The sequence below is a fragment of the Oncorhynchus mykiss genome, chromosome 23 (assembly GCF_013265735.2).
Source record: "Oncorhynchus mykiss isolate Arlee chromosome 23, USDA_OmykA_1.1, whole genome shotgun sequence".
Taxonomy (NCBI): Eukaryota; Metazoa; Chordata; class Actinopteri; order Salmoniformes; family Salmonidae; genus Oncorhynchus; species Oncorhynchus mykiss.
Window position 1 is genome coordinate 47,374,223 of NC_048587.1, and position 20,867 is coordinate 47,395,089.

At 46.5% G+C, this 20,867-nt stretch overlaps 1 protein-coding gene across 10 annotated transcripts in view; it reads left to right on the plus strand.

Moving 5' to 3' along the window:
* The first annotated feature begins 221 nt into the window (after positions 1 to 221).
* Positions 222 to 20,867, plus strand: part of LOC110502882 (casein kinase I) — a 61,293-nt gene continuing 40,647 nt past the window's right edge. For 4 of the 10 annotated variants that reach the window (XR_005039223.1, XR_005039224.1, XR_005039225.1 and 1 more), the window contains exons 1-6: positions 222 to 692; positions 1,878 to 1,949; positions 2,269 to 2,369; positions 2,604 to 2,714; positions 10,712 to 10,860; positions 13,277 to 13,505. Coding sequence is in view for 7 of the 10 variants with exons in the window: in XM_036960626.1 (XP_036816521.1) it covers positions 2,294 to 2,369; positions 2,604 to 2,714; positions 10,712 to 10,860; positions 13,277 to 13,505 (565 nt within the window). In the remaining 3 variants the exon portion in view is untranslated. Of the gene's footprint in view, positions 693 to 1,859; positions 1,977 to 2,268; positions 2,370 to 2,603; positions 2,715 to 10,711; positions 10,861 to 13,276; positions 13,506 to 20,867 lie in introns of those variants that run through there. The other 6 variants (XM_036960627.1, XM_036960631.1, XM_036960629.1 and 3 more) reach the window with 6 other exon arrangements.

The window sequence follows — 20,867 nt, forward strand, 5'->3', positions numbered from 1 at the left end:
TAATTAAATAAAGAATTAAATGAGAACACCATGCACAGACGAACTAGAACGCTTTCAGTAGAATGAGCAGCCTTGGACCGTGCACAAGCTCACGACATTCACAACAGTGGAACAACAGGGCGGCAGTTGAGCCAGTAACATAAAGTTACCTGGTTTGAATCCCGAGCCAACTAGGTGAAATATTTGTCGATGTGCCCTTCAGCAAGGCACTTAACCCTAATTGCTCCTGTAAGATAAGAGCGTCTGCTAAATTACTCAAATGTGCAGGTGACAGCTGCGTGATGCGCGGTGTCTTTAAGGCAATCCGGGCATTTTCTTATGGTTTGTGCTGAATGACATCATTGATATTGTCAATGGTGTAATAACAGGCGAGCGAGAGGGGGATAGCTGGATTTCTGAGTTTACACCAAAAGATCTGTAATTCGCAGTGCAGACTAGACCAGACTATACCGCGGGACGTTGACATCTGGGTGAGGAATGGTTGGTAAAGCTCCGCAGTCGTCTTTCTCTGTCCATGGTGCTGTTTGAATGATAACGTCCTGATCAGCACCTCTGTGGAAGGAAGGCAGCAGTCCCTGAAGAGCTTGATCAAACGGGTGAGGAGGGGAGGAATGGCACGGGTACACTGCTAAATCGGGGAATTCTGATTGGGGTTTGTACAGGGACCTAAACAGGCGAGTCAGAATCAGAAGGTACGTTAATAGTTTTTCTCGACCGAGGTTTTCCCAAGCCATGGGTGCGGCTTTGTGCACATTTTGACAAACAACCTGAATGCTAATGTAGCCCGAATTATATGAATTAGACTTTTTGGATAGGTTTCATCTAGCTTCCCAGGTCTGGTTTACTCTGTTAGATCTGCAGTAAATTACGTTGTTGCCTCTGGCATCTTGCTACGGAGCAGCGCTTCAACCTTGCAACAACAATAGGGCTACATTTTGTAATAGGCTTGTAGGCTAGGCTACTTATCGTTGACTGACTTGTGCATTCATGAACAAGAGTTTGACTTTAAATTAAGTTGGTTTTACAGTGTAAAATGATCATGGTAAGATTGTAAGGGATTGCATGTAGATTCTACAGATGTAGGATCTTAATTTGATCACACTGTTGCAGGAAATTCAAAACGTATAGTATATTTAAGGTTTAAAAAGGCTTCTGAACTTTGACATTTCAGAATTGATTTCCCTTTACGAAAAATACATCAACCCCTACGAACATGTCCATTAATTATAATACATATGACAATTCACATTTACTCATGCTGCAGGATTATTTTCCTGCTATCGGCTCAAATTCAAATCCAACATTTGTGTCATCTATCATTACCTTGCTTCATCTTCTATCGATGTTAGGATTTATCTCATCCACCACCATTATGTATGACTGTGGAATAGTAGAATAGAATACAATGGAACTATATTAGTTAATCTATTGATCTGTTTAGTCTTCATCTGTGACAAATCACAACCTTTACAAATGCCCCGCTGGTCAGTGTGCCTTCGCTCAGTGTGCCTTCGCTATGTATGCATTTAAACACCACCACAGCCATTTTCCCGTACAACGCATAAATATAAATGGTAAATGTATTTAATTGCTGTCTTTATCATCAGTGTGCCTTCGCTATGTTTGCATTTAAACACCACCACAGCCATTTTCCATAGTAAACTTCTCCCTGTATTGTGATGGAAGAAAATGTATTTCACTTAGTTTCTTTTGGGACTCTGAGATTAGTAGGCTATGCTAATTGTTTGTGTATATACATACTGGTTTCCTTTGAGGTGAGATGGCTTGTTCATAGTGCTGAATTAATGAAGTCACATTCACACTGAGTTTTCTCCTGCATTTGCCCTCTCCCAACTCATGATCCTTCAAATCCATAGGTAAATCACCCAACTCATGATCCTTCAAATCCATGGGTAAATCACCCAACTCATGATCCTTCAAATCCATAGGTAAATCACCCAACTTTCTTCTAAGAAGTAAGAAACTTTTTTTTAAATTAACATTTTAACCACACTTTTTTTTCCACTCCCACTATTTTGGCTTAAATAATGTTTTCTCCTTTTTCCATGCCTGACTCTGTCTTCATTTTGGGCCTTCTCTTGTCCCAGCTCTCATTTTGTAACCAATTCTTCCTTTTGTAAAATCTTATTTGAGTTGGAGCCCTTTGAGATTGTGGTGGAACTGGGCTGCGTCACATTTTCCTTCTGCTATATCGATCTACAGTTTGATTGACAGTTTGTGTGTCCTCCTGTATGTCTGCCCCCTCAGTGAATTGTGAAGACAAGCAGGAACCATGGAGCTGAGAGTGGGAAACAAGTACCGCCTCGGCAGGAAGATAGGAAGTGGCTCTTTTGGAGACATTTACCTGGGTAAGACCTTCATTTTAATGGAGCTCTAACACGACTTTTCTCACAGACCTCTTAATTCACATACTCCAGGATGGACTGCCTTCCATACAAACGTTAAATTATGTCCCAACACATTTCATCATTGAACACATCAAAGCTGGGGATAAAAATAAAATATTGTGTCAGAGTAGGCCATGGTGATTGCGTCATCAAAAAGGTGGTCATGGTATGTGTCACTTTCTGTGTCTCTGTCAGGTGTTAACATTGCCACGGGTGAGGAGGTGGCCATTAAGCTGGAATGTGTGAAGACTAAACACCCACAACTCCACATCGAGAGCAAGTTCTACAAGATGATGCAGGGAGGAGGTGAGAGACGATTAGGACAATAGGGTGTGGTCAGGGGTGGGGAAACCCTAACCTGAAGACTTGTGTTGGTTTTTCAAGCTAATGCCTAGGCTTTAGCTTAGAGGGCTAACTCCATTTTGTGACACGTAGGACCTGGGATCAAACCCCGGTCAGTCACATTAGCTTATACAGTGCATTTGGGAAGTATTCAGACCCCTTGACTTTTCCCTCATTTTGTTACGTTACAGCCTTGTTCTAAAATGTATTAAATACATGTTTTCCATCATCAATCTACACCATAATACCTCACAATGACAAAGCGAAAACAGGTTTTTAGAAAATGTTGCCAATTTATTTCAAATAAAAAACAGATACCTTGTTTGCATAAGCATTCAGACCCTTTGCTATGAGACTCGAAATTGAGCTCAGGCGCATTCTGTTTCCATTGATCATCCTTGATGTTTCTACAACCTGATTGGAGTCCACCTGTGGTAAATTCAATTGATTGGACATGATTTGGAAAGGCACACACCTGTCTACATAAGTCCCACAGTTGACAGTGCATGTCAGGAAATAAAACAATCAGATCTGGGGAAGGATACCAAAACATTTCTGCAGCATTGAAGGTCCCCAAGAACACGGTGGCCTCCATTTTTAAATGTAAGAAGTTTGGAACCACCAAGACTCTTCCTAGAGCTGGCTGCCCGGCCAAACTGAGCAATCGGGAGAGAAGGGCCTTGGTCATTGAGGTGACCAAGAATTCGATTGTCACTCTGACAGAGCTCCATAATTCCTCTGTGGAGATGGTAGCGCCTTCCAGAAGGACAACCATCTCTGCAGCACTCCACCAATCAGGCCTTTATGGGAGCGTGGGCAGACGGAAGCCACACCTCAGTAAAAGGCACATGACAGCCTGCTTGGAGTTTACCAAAAGGCATCTAAAGGACTCTCAGACCATGAGAAAAAAGATTATCTGGTCTGATGAAACCAAGATTGAACTCTTTGGCCTGAATGCCAAGCATCATGTCTGGTGGAAACCTGGCACCATCCCTACAGAGAAGTATGGGGGTGGCAGCATCATGCTGTGGGGATGTTTTTCAGCGGCAGGGACTGGGAGACTAGTCAGGGTCGAGGGAAAGATAAACGGAGAGATCCTTGATGAAAACCTGCTCCAGAGTGCTCAAGACCTCAGACTGGGGCGAAGGTTCACCTTCCAACAGGACAATGACCCTAAGCACACAGCCAAGACAACGCAGGAGTGGCTTCCTGCCAAGTCTCTGAATGTCCTTGAGTGGCCCAGCCAGATCCCGAACTTGAACCCAATCGATAAACTCTGGAGAGACCTGAAAATAGCTGTGCAGCGACGCCCCCCATCCAATCTGACGGAGCTTGAAAGGATCTACAGAGAAGAATGGTAGAAACTCCCCAAATACAGGTGTGCCAAGCTTGTAGTGTCATACCCCAAAAAAACATGTAATCGCTGCCAAAGGTGCTTCAACAAAGTACTGAGTAAAAGGACTGAAATACTTAGTCGAAGTCAGAAGTTTACATACACCTTAGCCAAATACATTTAAACTCAGTTTTTCACAATTCCTGACATTTAATCCTAGTAAAAATTCCCTGTCTTAGGTCAGTTAGAATCACCACTTTATTTTAAGAATGTGAAATGTCAGAATAATAGTAGTGATTTATTTCAGCTTTTATTTCTTTCATCACATTCCAAGTGGGTCAGAAGTTTAAATACACTCAACTCTTATTTGGTAGCTTTGCCTTTAAATTGTTTAACTTGCGTCAAACATGTCGGGTAGCCTTCCACAAGCTTCCCACAATAAATTGGGTGAATTTTGGCCCATTCCTCCTGACAGAGCTGGTGTAACTGAGTCAGGTTTGTAGGCCTCCTTGCACGCACACGCTTTTTCAGTTCTGCCAACAAATTTTCTATAGGATTGAGGACAGGGCTTTGTGTTGGCCACTCCAATACCTTGACTTGGTTGTCCTTAAGCCATTTTGCCACAACTTTGGAAGTATGCTTGGGGTCATTATCCATTTGGAAGACCCATTTGCGACCAAGCTTTAACTTCCTGACTGATATCTTGAGATGTTGCTTTAATATATTCACATAATTTCCCGCCTCATGATGCCATCTATTTTTTGAAGTGCACCAGTCCCTCCTGCAGCAAAGCACCCCCACAACACGATGCTGCCACCCATGGCTTCACGGTTGGAATGGTGTTCTTCGGCTTGCAAGCCTCCCCCTTTTTCCTCCAAACATAACGATGGTCATTATGGCCAAACAGTTCTATTTTTGTTTCATCAGACCAGAGGACATTTCTCCAAAAAGTACGATCTTTGTCCGCATGTGCAGTTGCAAACCGTAGTCTGGCTTTTTTTATGGTGGTTTTGGAGCAGTGGCTTCTTCCTTGCTAATCGGCCTTTCAGGTTATGTCGAAATAGGACTTGTTTTACTGTGGATATAGATACTTTTGTACCTGTTTCCTTTGCTGTTGTTCTGGGATTGATTTGCACTTTTTGCACCAAAGTACGTTAATCTCTAGGAGACAGAAACCGTCTCCTTCCTGAGCGGTATGACGGCTATGTGGTCCCATGGTGTTTATACTTGTGTACTATTGTTTGTATAGATGAACTTGGTACCTTCAGGTGTTTGGAAATTGCTCCCAAGGATGAACCAGACTTGTGGAGGTCTACAATTTTATTTCTGGTCTTGGCTGATTTCTTTTGATTTACCCATGATGTCAAGCAAAGAGGCACTGAGTTTGAAGGCAGTCCTTGAAATACATCCACAGGTACACTTCCAATTGAGTCAAATGATGTCAATTAGCCTATCAGAAGCTTCTAAAGCCATGACATTTTCTGGAATTTTCCAAGCTGTTTAAAGGCACAGTCAACTTAGTGTATGTAAACTTGTGATACAGTGAAATAATCTGTCTAAACAATTGTTGGAAAAATGACTTATGCCGTGCACAAAGTAGGTGTCCTAACCGACTTGCCAAAACTATAATCTGTTAACAAGACATTTGTGGAGTGGTTGAAAAACAAGTTTTAATGACTCCAACCTACAGTGAGGGGGAAAAGTATTTGATCCCCTGCTGATTTTGTACGTTTGCCCACTGACAAAGAAATTATCAGTCTAATTTTAATGGTAAGTTTATTTGAACAGTGCGAGACAGAATAACTACAAAAAAATCCAGGAGAACGCATGTCAAAAATGTTATAAATTGATTTGCAGTTTAATGAGGGAAGAGCTGAGATTAGGAGCACACTCTTAAGGGGAGTGCTCCTAATCTCAGTTTGTTACCTGTATAAAAGACACCTGTCCACAGAAGCAATCAATCAGATTCCAAACTCTTCACCATGGCCAAGACCAAAGAGCTCTCTAAGGATGTCAGGGACAAGATTGTAGACCTACACAAGGCTGGAATGGGCTACAAGACCATATCTAAGCAGCTTGGTGAAGGTGACAACAGTTGGTGCGATTATTCGCAAATGGAAGAAACACAAAATAACTGTCTATTGCCCTCGGCCTGGGGCCCCATGCAAGATCTCACTTCGTGGAGTTGCAATGATCATGAGAACGGTGAGGAATCAGCCCAGAACTACATGTGAGGATCTTGTCAATGATCTCAAGGCAGCTGGGACCATAGTCACCAAGAAAACAATTGGTAACACACTACGCCGGGAAGGACTGAAATCCTGCAGCGCACGCAAGGTCCCCCTGCTCAAGAAAGCACATATCCATGCCTGTCTGAAGTTTGCCAATGAACATCTGAATGATTCAAAGGACAACTGGGTGAAAGTGTTGTGGTCAACTCAACTCGCCGTGTTTGGAGGAGGAGGAATGCTGCCTATGACCCCAATAACACCATACCCACCGTCAAACATGGAGGTGGTAACATTATGCTTTGGGGGTGTTTTTCTGCTAACGGGACAGGACAACTTCACCACATCAAAGGGACGATGGACGGGGCCATGTACCGTCAAATCTTGGTTGAGAACCTCCTTTCCGCAGGAGGTTTCAAATCTTGAAAATGGGTCGTGGATGTGTATTCCAGCATGATGTCGTGTCTTTGGCTATGCCGGATTAAGTGATATGACATGCTATTCTATAAAATAATTTATCCTTAATTAATATTACCTGATTGAGCTAAACATGGAAATGTAATTAACTAGAGAGTCGGGCACCACAAAATAATATTTATAGAGCTGTTATCTTCCGAATAAACTCTTAAAGACCTAGTAATATTTTACATCAATAGCAGTCAATATTAATCGTCATCTTAATTCAGTCTCATCTGAAAGTTGTAAATTCTTGGTTATCTTCACGAACCTTGGCTAACAAGTTGAACCAGCAATACAAAATTGGGTTTAATTATTTATTTACTAAATACCTAACTAATCACATAGAATTACACATACCCATAATTAAATCATAACTTGATTACAAATTACGTCAAAGGAAAACGTCCCTAACGGGCGGAACAGATATGACAGCTTGTTACACAAAGGAAATGGGCTGGGTTTGAGTGAAAGAACGGGAAGACTGAGGGAGAAGCTGTGCTATCGTAAATACAGTATCTTATGCATTCTAAATGACCGCCCATTTGGAAAAGGAAAATGCAATAAATATTTACTCTGAGCTGTGCTTCCCAACCGAGTCCTTTGAAGAATGTCTCTGATTGTCAATTGGATACGTTGTAGTAACGTCTTTGGGTGATAGACGGGATACTCTGTCTGTTCCTTCCTAACCTTCGTTTGCATCTGCTGTTGCTAACTCAACGGCTAGGAGGTATCACTTCTGTAGTGAATAAGAGTTCAAAGTTCATACCATTTGCAACCAGAGCTCACGCTGATGTTGGCTTCGTTCTGTAGTTATTATCTGAACCATTCTGACAGGACGGTCGTCCTCGGAACAGATTATATTGTCGTCAAGGGCTTATATAGGAAGGGAGAGGAGGGCGTGTTTGAAAAGTTTTATAGCCCATGTCCCTTCACAGGGGCGGGCCACTGATTGAGCAGAGCCTTATGAAAACCCAAATCTCACATTTTAGAAGCTAAAATCACATTTCATCCCATCACAAATAATTTAATATTCAAACATTTAAATTGAACAACAATTCCATGTGAATCCAATAATTCTGATGTGTAGACTTTCCACTGTAGAGTTTGTCATCTTATCATTGATAAGAATGTCTCAGATGGCAACTGAACTGACATCATATTCATTAAGTACCACCGCATATGTTCAATTGATCGGATTGCCAGAATATAGTTCATTTCCCCCCACCTTCTGATGTTCCCAGATTCTCTGTTAACCAAGGGATTTGCGAATGTAACCTCAGTAGGGTAGAGAGCGGAAAAAGGGGGAAGAGGTATTTATGACTGTCATAAACCTACCCCCAGGCCAACGTCATGACAGTGACAATGATCCAAAACACACGGCCAAGGCAACAACGGAGTGGCTCAAGAAGAAGCGCATTAAGGTCCTGGAGTGGCCTAGCCAGTCTCCAGACCTTAATCCCATAGAAAATCTGTGCAGGCAGCTGAAGGTTCGAGTTGCCAATCGTCAGCCTCGGAACCTTAATGACTTGGAGAAGATCTTCAAAGAGGAGTGGGACAAAATCCCTCCTGAGATGTGTGCAAACCTGGTGGGCAACTACAAGAAGCGTCTGACCTCTGTGATTGCCAACAAGGGTTTTGCCACGAAGTACTAAGTCATGTTTTACAGAGGGGTCAAATACAGTGGGGCAAAAATGTATTTAGTCAACCACCAATTGTGCAAGTTCTCCCACTTAAAAATAATTTTCATCATAGGTACACTTCAACTATGACAGACAAAATGAGGGGAAAAAAATCCAGAAAATCACATTGTAGGATTTTTAATGAATTTATTTGCAAATTATGGTGGAAAAATAAGTATTTGGTCAATAACAAAAGTTTATCTCAATACTTTGTCATTGCCAACAAAGGGTATATAACAGAGGTCAAACGTTTTCTGTAAGTCTTCACAAGGTTTTCACACACTGTTGCTGGTATTTTGGCCCATTCCTCCATGCAGATCTCCTCTAGAGCAGTGATGTTTTGGGGCTGTTGCTGGGCAACACGGACTTTCAACTCCCTCCAAAGATTTTCTATGGGGTTGAGATCTGGAGACTGGCTAGGCCACTCCAGGACCTTGAAATGCTTCTTACGAAGCCACTCCTTCGTTGCCCGGGCGGTGTGTTTGGGATCATTGTCATGCTGAAAGACCCAGCCACGTTTCATCTTCAATGCCCTTGCTGATGGAAGGAGGTTTTCACTCAAAATCTCACGATACGTGGCCCCACTCATTCTTTCCTTTACACGGATCAGTCGTCCTGGTCCCTTTGCAGAAAAACAGCCCCAAAGCATGATGTTTCCACCCCCATGCTTCACAGTAGGTATGGTGTTCTTTGGATGCAACTCAGCATTCTTTGTCCTCCAAACACAACGAGTTGAGTTTTTACCAAAAAGTTATATTTTGGTTTGATCTGACCATATGACATTCTCCCAATCTTCTTCTGGATCATCCAAATGTTCTCTAGCAAACTTCAGACGGGCCTGGACATGTACTGGCTTAAGCAGGGGGACACGTCTGGCACTGCAGGATTTGAGTCCCTGGCGGCGTAGTGTGTTACTGATGGTAAGCTTTGTTACTGTGGTCCCAGCTCTCTGCAGGTCATTCACTAGGTCCCCCCGTGTGGTTCTGGGATTTTTGCTCACCGTTCTTGTGATAATTTTGACCCCACGGGGTGAGATCTTGCGTGGAGATTATCAGTGGTCTTGTATGTCTTCCATTTCCTAATAATTGCTCCCACAGTGGATTTCTTCAAACCAAGCTGCTTACCTATTGCAGATTCAGTCGTCCCAGCCTGGTGCAGGTCTACAATTTTCTTTCTGGTGTCCTTTGACAGCTCTTTGGTCTTGGCCATAGTGGAGTTTGGAGTGTGACTGTTTGAGGTTGTGGACAGGTGTCTTTTATACTGATAACAAGTTCAAACAGGTGCCATTAATACAGGTAACGAGTGGAGGACAGAGGAGCCTCTTAAAGAAGAAGTTACAGGTCTGTGAGAGCCAGAGATCTTGCTTGTTTGTAGGTGACCAAATACTTATTTGCCACCATATTTGCAAATAAATTCATTAAAAATCCTGCAATGTGATTTTCTGGATTTTTTTTCTTCTCATTCTGTCTGTCATAGTTGAAGTGTACCCATGATGAAAATTACAGGCCTCATCTTTTTAAGTGGGAGAACTTGCACAATCGGTGGCTGACTAAATACTTTTTTGCCCCACTGTACTTATTTTCCTCACATGCAAATCAATTTAACATTTTCGACATGCGTTTTTCTGGATTTTGTTGTTATTCTGTCTCTCACTGTTCAAATAAACCTACCATTAAAATGATAGACTGATCATTTCTTTGTCAGTGGGAAAACGTACAAAATCAGCAGGGGATCAAATACTTTTTTCCCTCACTGCAAGTAAACTTCCGACTTCAACTGTATGCAATATTTCCCTTTAAAAATGTTTAAAAATTGCCATTATGTGGTATTGTGTGTAGATTGAGGGGGGTAAACAATTAAATTAATTTTAGAATAATGCTGTAACGTAACAAAATGTGGAAAAAGTCAAGGGGTCTGAATACTTCCCGAATGCACTGTAAATCACTCTCTCCCTTCCTTTCCCTACAGTGGGCATCCTTATAAATCACTCTCTCACCTTCATTCCTTACAGTGGGCATCCTTATAAATCACTCTCTCACCTTCATTCCTTACAGTGGGCATCCTTATAAATCACTCTCACCTTCTTTCCTTACAGTGGGCATCCTTATAAATCACTCTCTCACCTTCATTCCTTACAGTGGGCATCCTTATAAATCACTCTCACCTTCATTCCTTACAGTGGGCATCCTTATAAATCACTCTCACCTTCATTCCTTACAGTGGGCATCCTTATAAATCACTCTCTCCTTCCATTCCTTACAGTGGGCATCCCGTCCATAAAGTGGTGTGGAGCAGAGGGAGACTACAACGTGATGGTGATGGAGCTGCTAGGCCCCAGTCTGGAGGACCTGTTCAACTTCTGCTCCCGCAAGTTCAGCCTCAAGACTGTCCTGCTGCTGGCTGACCAGATGGTACAGCACAACTCCTCTTCCTCATCATCACATTTACATTTGAGTCATTTAGCAGACGCTCTTATCCAGAGCCACTTACAGTTAGTAGGATAGCCAGGTGGGACAACCACATCGCAGTCACAGTAAGTACATTATTTCTCAATTAAGTAGTTATCAACAAGGTTAGAGGGGAAAAGCCAAGTGTGAGTGTTAGTTTAGGAAAGGCATTTTCCTCCATCTCCTCCACCTTTTTATCATATCATATGGTTTATTGGTTAATCTTTAAGATTTATTGAGATGGCATTTTCATTTTCCCTTGATTATATACACTGAGTGTACAAAACATTAGGTACAGTGCCTTGCGAAAGTATTCGGCCCCCTTGAACTTTGCGACCTTTTGCCACATTTCAGGCTTCAAACATAAAGATATAAAACTGTATTTTTTTGTGAAGAATCAACAACAAGTGGGACACAATCATGAAGTGGAACGACATTTATTGGATATTTCAAACTTTAACAAATCAAAAACTGAAAAATTGGGCGTGCAAAATTATTCAGCCCCCTTAAGTTAATACTTTGTAGCGCCACCTTTTGCTGCGATTACAGCTGTAAGTCGCTTGGGGTATGTCTCCATCAGTTTTGCACATCGAGAGACTGACATTTTTTCCCATTCCTCCTTGCAAAACAGCTCAAGCTCAGTGAGGTTGGATGGAGAGCATTTGTGAACAGCAGTTTTCAGTTCTTTCCACAGATTCTTGATTGGATTCAGGTCTGGACTTTGACTTGGCCATTCTAACACCTGGATATGTTTATTTTTGAACCATTCCATTGTAGATTTTGCTTTATGTTTTGGATCATTGTCTTGTTGGAAGACAAATCTCCGTCCCAGTCTCAGGTCTTTTGCAGACTCCATCAGGTTTCCTTCCAGAATGGTCCTGTATTTGGCTCCATCCATCTTCCCATCAATTTTAACCATCTTCCCTGTCCCTGCTGAAGAAAAGCAGGCCCAAACCATGATGCTGCCACCACCATGTTTGACAGTGGGGATGGTGTGTTCAGCTGTGTTGCTTTTACGCCAAACATAACGTTTTGCATTGTTGCCAAAAAGTTCAATTTTGGTTTCATCTGACCAGAGCACCTTCTTCCACATGTTTGGTGTATCTCCCAGGTGGCTTGTGGCAAACTTTAAACAACACTTTTTATGGATATCTTTAAGAAATGTCTTTCTTCTTGCCACTCTTCCATAAAGGCCAGATTTGTGCAATATACGACTGATTGTTGTCCTATGGACAGAGTCTCCCACCTCAGCTGTAGATCTCTGCAGTTCATCCAGAGTGATCATGGGCCTCTTGGCTGCATCTCTGATCAGTCTTCTCCTTGTATGAGCTGAAAGTTTAGAGGGACGGCCAGGTCTTGGTAGATTTGCAGTGGTCCGATACTCCTTCCATTTCAATATTATCTCTTGCACAGTGCTCCTTGGGATGTTTAAAGCTTGGGAAATATTTTTGTATCCAAATCCGGCTTTAAACTTCTTCACAACAGTATCTCGGACCTGCCTGGTGTGTTCCTTGTTCTTCATGATGCTCTCTGCGCTTTTAACGGACCTCTGAGACTATCACAGTGCAGGTGCATTTATACGGAGACTTGATTACACACAGGTGGATTGTATTTATCATCATTAGTCATTTAGGTCAACATTGGATCATTCAGAGATCCTCACTGAACTTCTGGAGAGAGTTTGCTGCACTGAAAGTAAAGGGGCTGAATAATTTTGCACGCCCAATTTTTCAGTTTTTGATTTGTTAAAAAAGTTTGAAATATCCAATAAATGTCGTTCCACTTCATGATTGTGTCCCACTTGTTGTTGATTCTTCACAAAAAAATACAGTTTTATATCTTTATGTTTGAAGCCTGAAATGTGGCAAAAGGTCGCAAAGTTCAAGGGGGCCGAATACTTTCGCAAGGCACTGTACACATTCCTAATATTAAGTTGCATCCCCTTTTGCCCTCAGAACAGCCTCTACATGTTGATTCAATGGCTTCCAACGGTTGTGGCAAGTTGGCTGGATGTCCTTTGGGTGGTTGACCCTTCTTGATACACACAGGAAACTATTTAGCATCAAAAACCCAGCAACATTGCCGCTCTTGACCCTCTCAAACCGGTGCACCTTGTACCTACTACCATACCCCGTTCAAAAGCACCGTTCAAAGGCTTAAAATCCTTCTCTAACCTGACTCCTCCCCTTCATCTACACTGATTTGAAGTGGATTTAACAGGTGACATCAATAAGGGAACATGGCTTTCACCTGGTCATTCTGTCATGGAAAGACACTCGGTGTATAACGTTAGTGGATTTAATCAAGAACTGGAACTGATGATAGTCAACATTCCCTCTCTCCTACCCTTCCCCACTTTCTCCCCTCCTCTCTCCTCCAGATCAGCCGGATTGAGTACATCCACTCTAAGAACTTCATCCACAGAGATGTGAAGCCTGACAACTTCCTGATGGGCCTGGGCAAGAAGGGCAACCTGGTGTACATCATCGACTTTGGCCTGGCCAAGAAGTACCGCGACGCCCGCACACATCAGCACATCCCCTACCGCGAGAACAAGAACCTGACCGGCACCGCGCGCTACGCATCCATCAACACACACCTGGGGATAGGTTCAGTACTACTTGCAATATTGTGTGTTTGTGCATGTGTGTTTGGCCCTTGATAGGCTGTGTGTAGTCATGGCTGGATTCTCAGAACTACTGTAGTAGGACTCTCACCAGTATTGCCCCTTCTCTCTCCTCCCTCTTCCTCCTTCCTCCCTCACTCCCCTCTTCTTTTCTCTTTTCCTTTATCCTCTATTCTCACGTCCTCTCCTCTTCCTCCTCGATACTCCTGTCCTCTCCTCTCTCCTCTCCTGTTGTCCTTTTTCTCCTGTCCTCTATTCTCCCGTCCTCTCCTCTATTCTCCCGTCCTCTCCTCTATTCTCCCGTCCTCTCCTCTATTATCCCGTCCGCTCCTCTATTATCCCGTCCGCTCCTCTATTATCCCGTCCGCTCCTCTATTATCCCGTCCGCTCCTCTATTATCCCGTCCGCTCGTCTATTATCCCGTCCGCTCATCTATTATCCCGTCCTCTATTATCCCGTCCGCTCGTCTATTATCCCATCCTCTATTATCCCATCCTCTATTATCCCGTCCTCTCTCCGCTCCTCTATTATCCCGTCGGCTCCTCTATTATCCCGTCCGCTCGTCTATTATCCCGTCTGCTCGTCTATTATCCCGTCTGCTCGTCTATTATCCCGTCCGCTCGTCTATTATCCCGTCCGCTCGTCTATTATCCCGTCCGCTCGTCTATTATCCCGTCCTCTCGTCTATTATCCCATCCGCTCGTCTATTCTCCCGTCCTCTATTATCCCATCCGCTCGTCTATTATCCCGTCCGCTCCTCTATTCTCCCGTCCTCTATTATCCCGTCCGCTCCTCTATTCTCCCGTCCGCTCCTCTATTCTCCCGTCCGCTCGTCTATTATCCCGTCCGCTCGTCTATTATCCCGTCCTCTCGTCTATTATCCCGTCCTCTATTATCCCGTCCGCTCGTCTATTATCCCGTCCGCTCGTCTATTATCCCGTCCGCTCGTCTATTATCCCGTCCTCTCCTCTATTCTCCCGTCCTCTCCTCTATTATTCCGTCCGCTCCTCTATTATCCCGTCCGCTCCTCTATTATCCCGTCCGCTCCTCTATTATCCCGTCCGCTCCTCTATTATCCCGTCCGCTCGTCTATTATCCCGTCCGCTCGTCTATTATCCCGTCCTCTATTATCCCGTCCGCTCGTCTATTATCCCATCCTCTATTATCCCGTCCTCTATTATCCCGTCCTCTCTCCGCTCCTCTATTATCCCGTCGGCTCCTCTATTATCCCGTCCGCTCGTCTATTATCCCGTCTGCTCGTCTATTATCCCGTCTGCTCGTCTATTATCCCGTCTGCTCGTCTATTATCCCGTCTGCTCGTCTATTATCCCGTCTGCTCGTCTATTATCCCGTCTGCTCGTCTATTATCCCGTCTGCTCGTCTATTATCCCGTCCGCTCGTCTATTATCCCGTCCGCTCGTCTATTATCCCGTCCTCTCGTCTATTATCCCGTCCGCTCGTCTATTCTCCCGTCCTCTATTATCCCATCCGCTCGTCTATTATCCCGTCCGCTCCTCTATTCTCCCGTCCTCTATTATCCCGTCCGCTCCTCTATTCTCCCGTCCGCTCCTCTATTCTCCCGTCCGCTCGTCTATTATCCCGTCCGCTCGTCTATTATCCCGTCCTCTCGTCTATTATCCCGTCCTCTATTATCCCGTCCGCTCGTCTATTATCCCGTCCGCTCGTCTATTATCCCGTCCGCTCGTCTATTATCCCGTCCTCTCCTCTATTATCCCGTCCGCTCGTCTATTATCCCGTCCTCTCCTCTATTATCCCGTCCTCTCCTCTATTATCCCGTCCGCTCGTCTATTATCCCGTCCGCTCGTCTATTATCCCGTCCGCTCGTCTATTATCCCGTCCGCTCGTCTATTATCCCGTCGTCTATTATCCCGTCCTCTCGTCTATTATCCCGTCCGCTCCTCTATTATCCCGTCCTCTAGTCTATTATCCCGTCCTCTATTATCCCGTCCGCTCGTCTATTATCCCGTCCTCTCGTCTATTCTCCTGTCCTCTATTCTCCCGTCCGCTCGTCTATTATCCCGTCCTCTCGTCTATTCTCCCGTCCGCTCGTCTATTATCCCGTCCTCTCGTCTATTATCCCGTCCGCTCATCTATTCTCCCGTCCTCTATTCTCCCGTCCGCTCGTCTATTATCCCGTCCTCTCGTCTATTATCCCGTCCTCTCGTCTATTATCCCGTCCGCTCGTCTATTCTCCCGTCCTCTATTCTCCCGTCCTCTCTCCGCTCCTCTATTATCCCGTCCGCTGCTCTATTATCCCGTCCGCTCGTCTATTATCCCGTCCGCTCGTCTATTCTCCCGTCCTCTATTCTCCCGTCCTCTCTCCGCTCCTCTATTATCCCGTCCGCTCCTCTATTATCCCGTCCGCTCGTATATTATCCCGTCCGCTCCTCTATTATCCCGTCCTCTAGTCTATTATCCCGTCCTCTATTATCCCGTCCGCTCGTCTATTATCCCGTCCTCTCTCCGCTCCTCTATTATCCCGTCCGCTCCTCTATTATCCCGTCCGCTCGTCTATTCTCCCGTCCTCTCTCCGCTCCTCTATTATCCCGTCCGCTCCTCTATTATCCCGTCCGCTCGTATATTATCCCGTCCGCTCCTCTATTATCCCGTCCGCTCCTCTATTATCCCGTCCTCTAGTCTATTATCCCGTCCGCTCGTCTATTATCCCGTCCGCTCGACTATTATCCCGTCATCTCCTCTATTATCCCGTCCGCTCGTCTATTATCCCGTCCGCTCGACTATTATCCCGTCATCTCATCTATTATCCCGTCCGCTCGTCTATTATCCCGTCCGCTCGACTATTATCCCGTCCGCTCGTCTATTATCCCGTCCGCTCGTCTATTATCCCGTCCGCTCGTCTATTATCCCGTCCGCTCGTCTATTATCCCGTCCGCTCGTCTATTATCCCGTCCGCTCGTCTATTATCCCGTCCGCTCGTCTATTATCCCGTCCGCTCGTCTATTCTCCCGTCATCTCCTCTATTATCCCGTCCGCTCGTCTCTTATCCCGTCCGCTCGTCTATTCTCCCGTCATCTCCTCTATTATCCCGTCATCTCCTCTATTATCTCGTCCGCTTCTCTATCATCCCGTCATCTCCTCTATTATCCCGTCCGCTCGTCTATTATCCCGTCCGCTCGTCTATTCTCCCGTCCTCTCTCCGCTCGTCTATTATCCCGTCCGCTCGTCTATTATCCCGTCCTCTCGTCTATTCTCCCGTCCTCTATTCTCTTGTCCGCTCGTCTATTCTCCCGTCCTCTCCTCTCTCCTCTTCTGTTGTCCTTTTTCTCCTGTCCTCTATTATCCCGTCCGCTCCTCTATTCTCCCGTCTGCTCCTCTATTCTCCCGTCCGCTCCTCTATTCTCCCGTCCGCTCCTCTATTATCCCGTCCGCTCCTCTATTCTCCCGTCCGCTCCTCTATTATCCCGTCCTCTCCTCTCTCCTCTCCTGTTGTCCTTTTTCTCCTGTCCTCTATTCTCCCGTCCTCTCCTCTATTCTCCCGTCCTCTCCTCTATTCTCCCGTCCTCTCCTCTATTCTCCCGTCCTCTCCTCTATTATCCCGTCCTCTCCTCCATTATCCCGTCCTCTCCTCTATTATCCCGTCCTCTCCTCTATTATCCCGTCCTCTCCTCTATTATCCCGTCCTCTCCTCTATTATCCCGTCCGCTCCTCTATTATCCCGTCCGCTCCTCTATTATCCCGTCCGCTCCTCTATTATCCCGTCCGCTCGTCTATTCTCCCGTCCTCTATTATCCCGTCCGCTCGTCTATTATCCCGTCCGCTCGTCTATTATCCCGTCCGCTCGTCTATTCTCCCGTCCTCTATTATCCCGTCCGCTCGTCTATTATCCCGTCGTCTATTATCCCGTCCTCTCGTCTATTATCCCGTCCGCTCCTCTATTATCCCGTCCTCTAGTCTATTATCCCGTCCTCTATTATCCCGTCCGCTCGTCTATTATCCCGTCCTCTCGTCTATTCTCCTGTCCTCTATTCTCCCGTCCGCTCGTCTATTATCCCGTCCTCTCGTCTATTATCCCGTCCGCTCATCTATTCTCCCGTCCTCTATTCTCCCGTCCGCTCGTCTATTATCCCGTCCTCTATTCTCCCGTCCTCTATTCTCCCGTCCGCTCGTCTATTATCCCGTCCTCTCGTCTATTATCCCGTCCGCTCGTCTATTCTCCCGTCCTCTATTCTCCCGTCCTCTCTCCGCTCCTCTATTATCCCGTCCGCTGCTCTATTATCCCGTCCGCTCGTCTATTATCCCGTCCGCTCGTCTATTCTCCCGTCCTCTATTCTCCCGTCCTCTCTCCGCTCCTCTATTATCCCGTCCGCTCCTCTATTATCCCGTCCGCTCTTATATTATCCCGTCCGCTCCTCTATTATCCCGTCCTCTAGTCTATTATCCCGTCCTCTATTATCCCGTCCGCTCGTCTATTATCCCGTCCTCTCTCCGCTCCTCTATTATCCCGTCCGCTCCTCTATTATCCCGTCCGCTCGTCTATTCTCCCGTCCTCTCTCCGCTCCTCTATTATCCCGTCCGCTCCTCTATTATCCCGTCCGCTCGTATATTATCCCGTCCGCTCCTCTATTATCCCGTCCGCTCCTCTATTATCCCGTCCTCTAGTCTATTATCCCGTCCTCTATTATCCCGTCCGCTCGTCTATTATCCCGTCCGCTCGACTATTATCCCGTCATCTCCTCTATTATCCCGTCCGCTCGTCTATTATCCCGTCCGCTCGACTATTATCCCGTCATCTCATCTATTATCCCGTCCGCTCGTCTATTATCCCGTCCGCTCGACTATTATCCCGTCCGCTCGTCTATTATCCCGTCCGCTCGTCTATTATCCCGTCCGCTCGTCTATTATCCCGTCCGCTCGTCTATTATCCCGTCCGCTCGTCTATTATCCCGTCCGCTCGTCTATTATCCCGTCCGCTCGTCTATTATCCCGTCCGCTCGTCTATTCTCCCGTCATCTCCTCTATTATCCCGTCCGCTCGTCTCTTATCCCGTCCGCTCGTCTATTCTCCCGTCATCTCCTCTATTATCCCGTCATCTCCTCTATTATCCCGTCCGCTCCTCTATTATCCCGTCATCTCCTCTATTATCCCGTCCGCTCGTCTATTATCCCGTCCGCTCGTCTATTCTCCCGTCCTCTCTCCGCTCGTCTATTATCCCGTCCGCTCGTCTATTATCCCGTCCTCTCGTCTATTCTCCCGTCCTCTATTCTCTTGTCCGCTCGTCTATTCTCCCGTCCTCTCCTCTCTCCTCTTCTGTTGTCCCTTTTCTCCTGTCCTCTATTATCCCGTCCGCTCCTCTATTCTCCCGTCTGCTCCTCTATTCTCCCGTCCGCTCCTCTATTCTCCCGTCCGCTCCTCTATTATCCCGTCCGCTCCTCTATTCTCCCGTCCGCTCCTCTATTATCCCGTCCTCTCCTCTCTCCTCTCCTGTTGTCCTTTTTCTCCTGTCCTCTATTCTCCCGTCCTCTCCTCTATTCTCCCGTCCTCTCCTCTATTCTCCCGTCCTCTCCTCTATTCTCCCGTCCTCTCCTCTATTCTCCCGTCCTCTCCTCTATTATCCCGTCCTCTCCTCCATTATCCCGTCCTCTCCTCTATTATCCCGTCCTCTCCTCTATTATCCCGTCCTCTCCTCTATTATCCCGTCCTCTCCTCTATTATCCCGTCCTCTCCTCTATTATCCCGTCCTCTCCTCTATTATCCCGTCCTCTCCTCTATTATCCCGTCCGCTCCTCTATTATCCCGTCCGCTCCTCTATTATCCCGTCCGCTCCTCTATTATCCCGTCCGCTCCTCTATTATCCCGTCCGCTCGTCTATTCTCCCGTCCTCTATTATCCCGTCCGCTCGTCTATTATCCCGTCCGCTCGTCTATTATCCCGTCCGCTCGTCTATTCTCCCGTCCTCTATTATCCCGTCCGCTCGTCTATTCTCCCGTCCTCTATTATCCCGTCCGCTCGTCTATTCTCCCGTCCTCTATTATCCCGTCCGCTCGTCTATTCTCCCGTCCTCTATTATCCCGTCCGCTCGTCTATTATCCCGTCTGCTCGTCTATTCTCCCGTCCGCTCGTCTATTATCCCGTCCGCTCGTCTATTATCCCGTCCTCTCCGCACCTCTATTCTCCCGTCCTCTCCGCACCTCTATTCTCCCGTCCTCTCCGCACCTCTATTCTCCCGTCCTCTCCGCACCTCTATTCTCCCGTCCTCTCCGCACCTCTATTCTCCCGTCCTCTCCGCACCTCTATTCTCCCGTCCTCTCCGCACCTCTATTCTCCCGTCCTCTCCGCACCTCTATTCTCCCGTCCTCTCCGCACCTCTATTCTCCCGTCCTCTCCGCACCTCTATTCTCCCGTCTTCTCCGCTCCTCTATTCTCCCGTCTTCTCCTCTATTCTCCCGTCCTCTCCGCTCCTCTATTCTCCCGTCTTCTCCTCTATTCTCCCGTCTTCTCCTCTATTCTCCCGTCCTCTCTCAGCTCCTCTATTCTCCCGTCCTCTCTCCTCTCCTCTATTATCCCGTCCGCTCGTCTATTATCCCGTCCTCTCCTTTATTATCCCGTCCGCTCCTCTATTCTCCCGTCCTCTATTCTCCCGTCCTCTCCGCTCCCGTCCTCTCCTCACCTCTATTCTCCCGTCCTCTCCGCTCCTCTATTCTCCCGTCCTCTCCGCTCCTCTATTCTCCCGTCCTCTCCGCTCCTCTATTCTCCCGTCCTCTCCGCTCCTCTATTCTCCCGTCCTCTCCGCACCTCTATTCTCCCATCCTCTCCGCACCTCTATTCCCCCGTCCTCTCCTCTCCGCACCTCTATTCCCCCGTCCTCTCCTCTCCGCACCTCTATTCCCCCGTCCTCTCCTCTCCGCTCCTCTATTCTCCCGTCCTCTCTCCGCTCCTCTATTCTCCCGTCCTCTCTCCGCTCCTCTATTCTCCCGTCCTCTCTCCGCTCCTCTATTCTCCCGTCCTCTCTCCGCTCCTCTATTCTCCCGTCCTCTCTCCTCTCCTCTATTATCCCGTCCGCTCCTCTATTCTCCCGTCCTCTCCGCACCTCTATTCTCCCCTCCTCTCTCTGCACCTTTATTCTCCCGTCCTCTCTCCGCTCCTCTATTCTCCCGTCCTCTCTCCGCTCGTCTATTATCCCGTCCGCTCGTCTATTATCCCGTCCTCTCGTCTATTATCCCGTCCTCTCGTCTATTCTCCCGTCCTCTATTATCCCGTCCGCTCGTCTATTATCCCGTCCGCTCGTCTATTCTCCCGTCCTCTATTATCCCGTCCGCTCGTCTATTATCCCGTCCGCTCTTCCATTATCCCGTCCGCTCGTCTA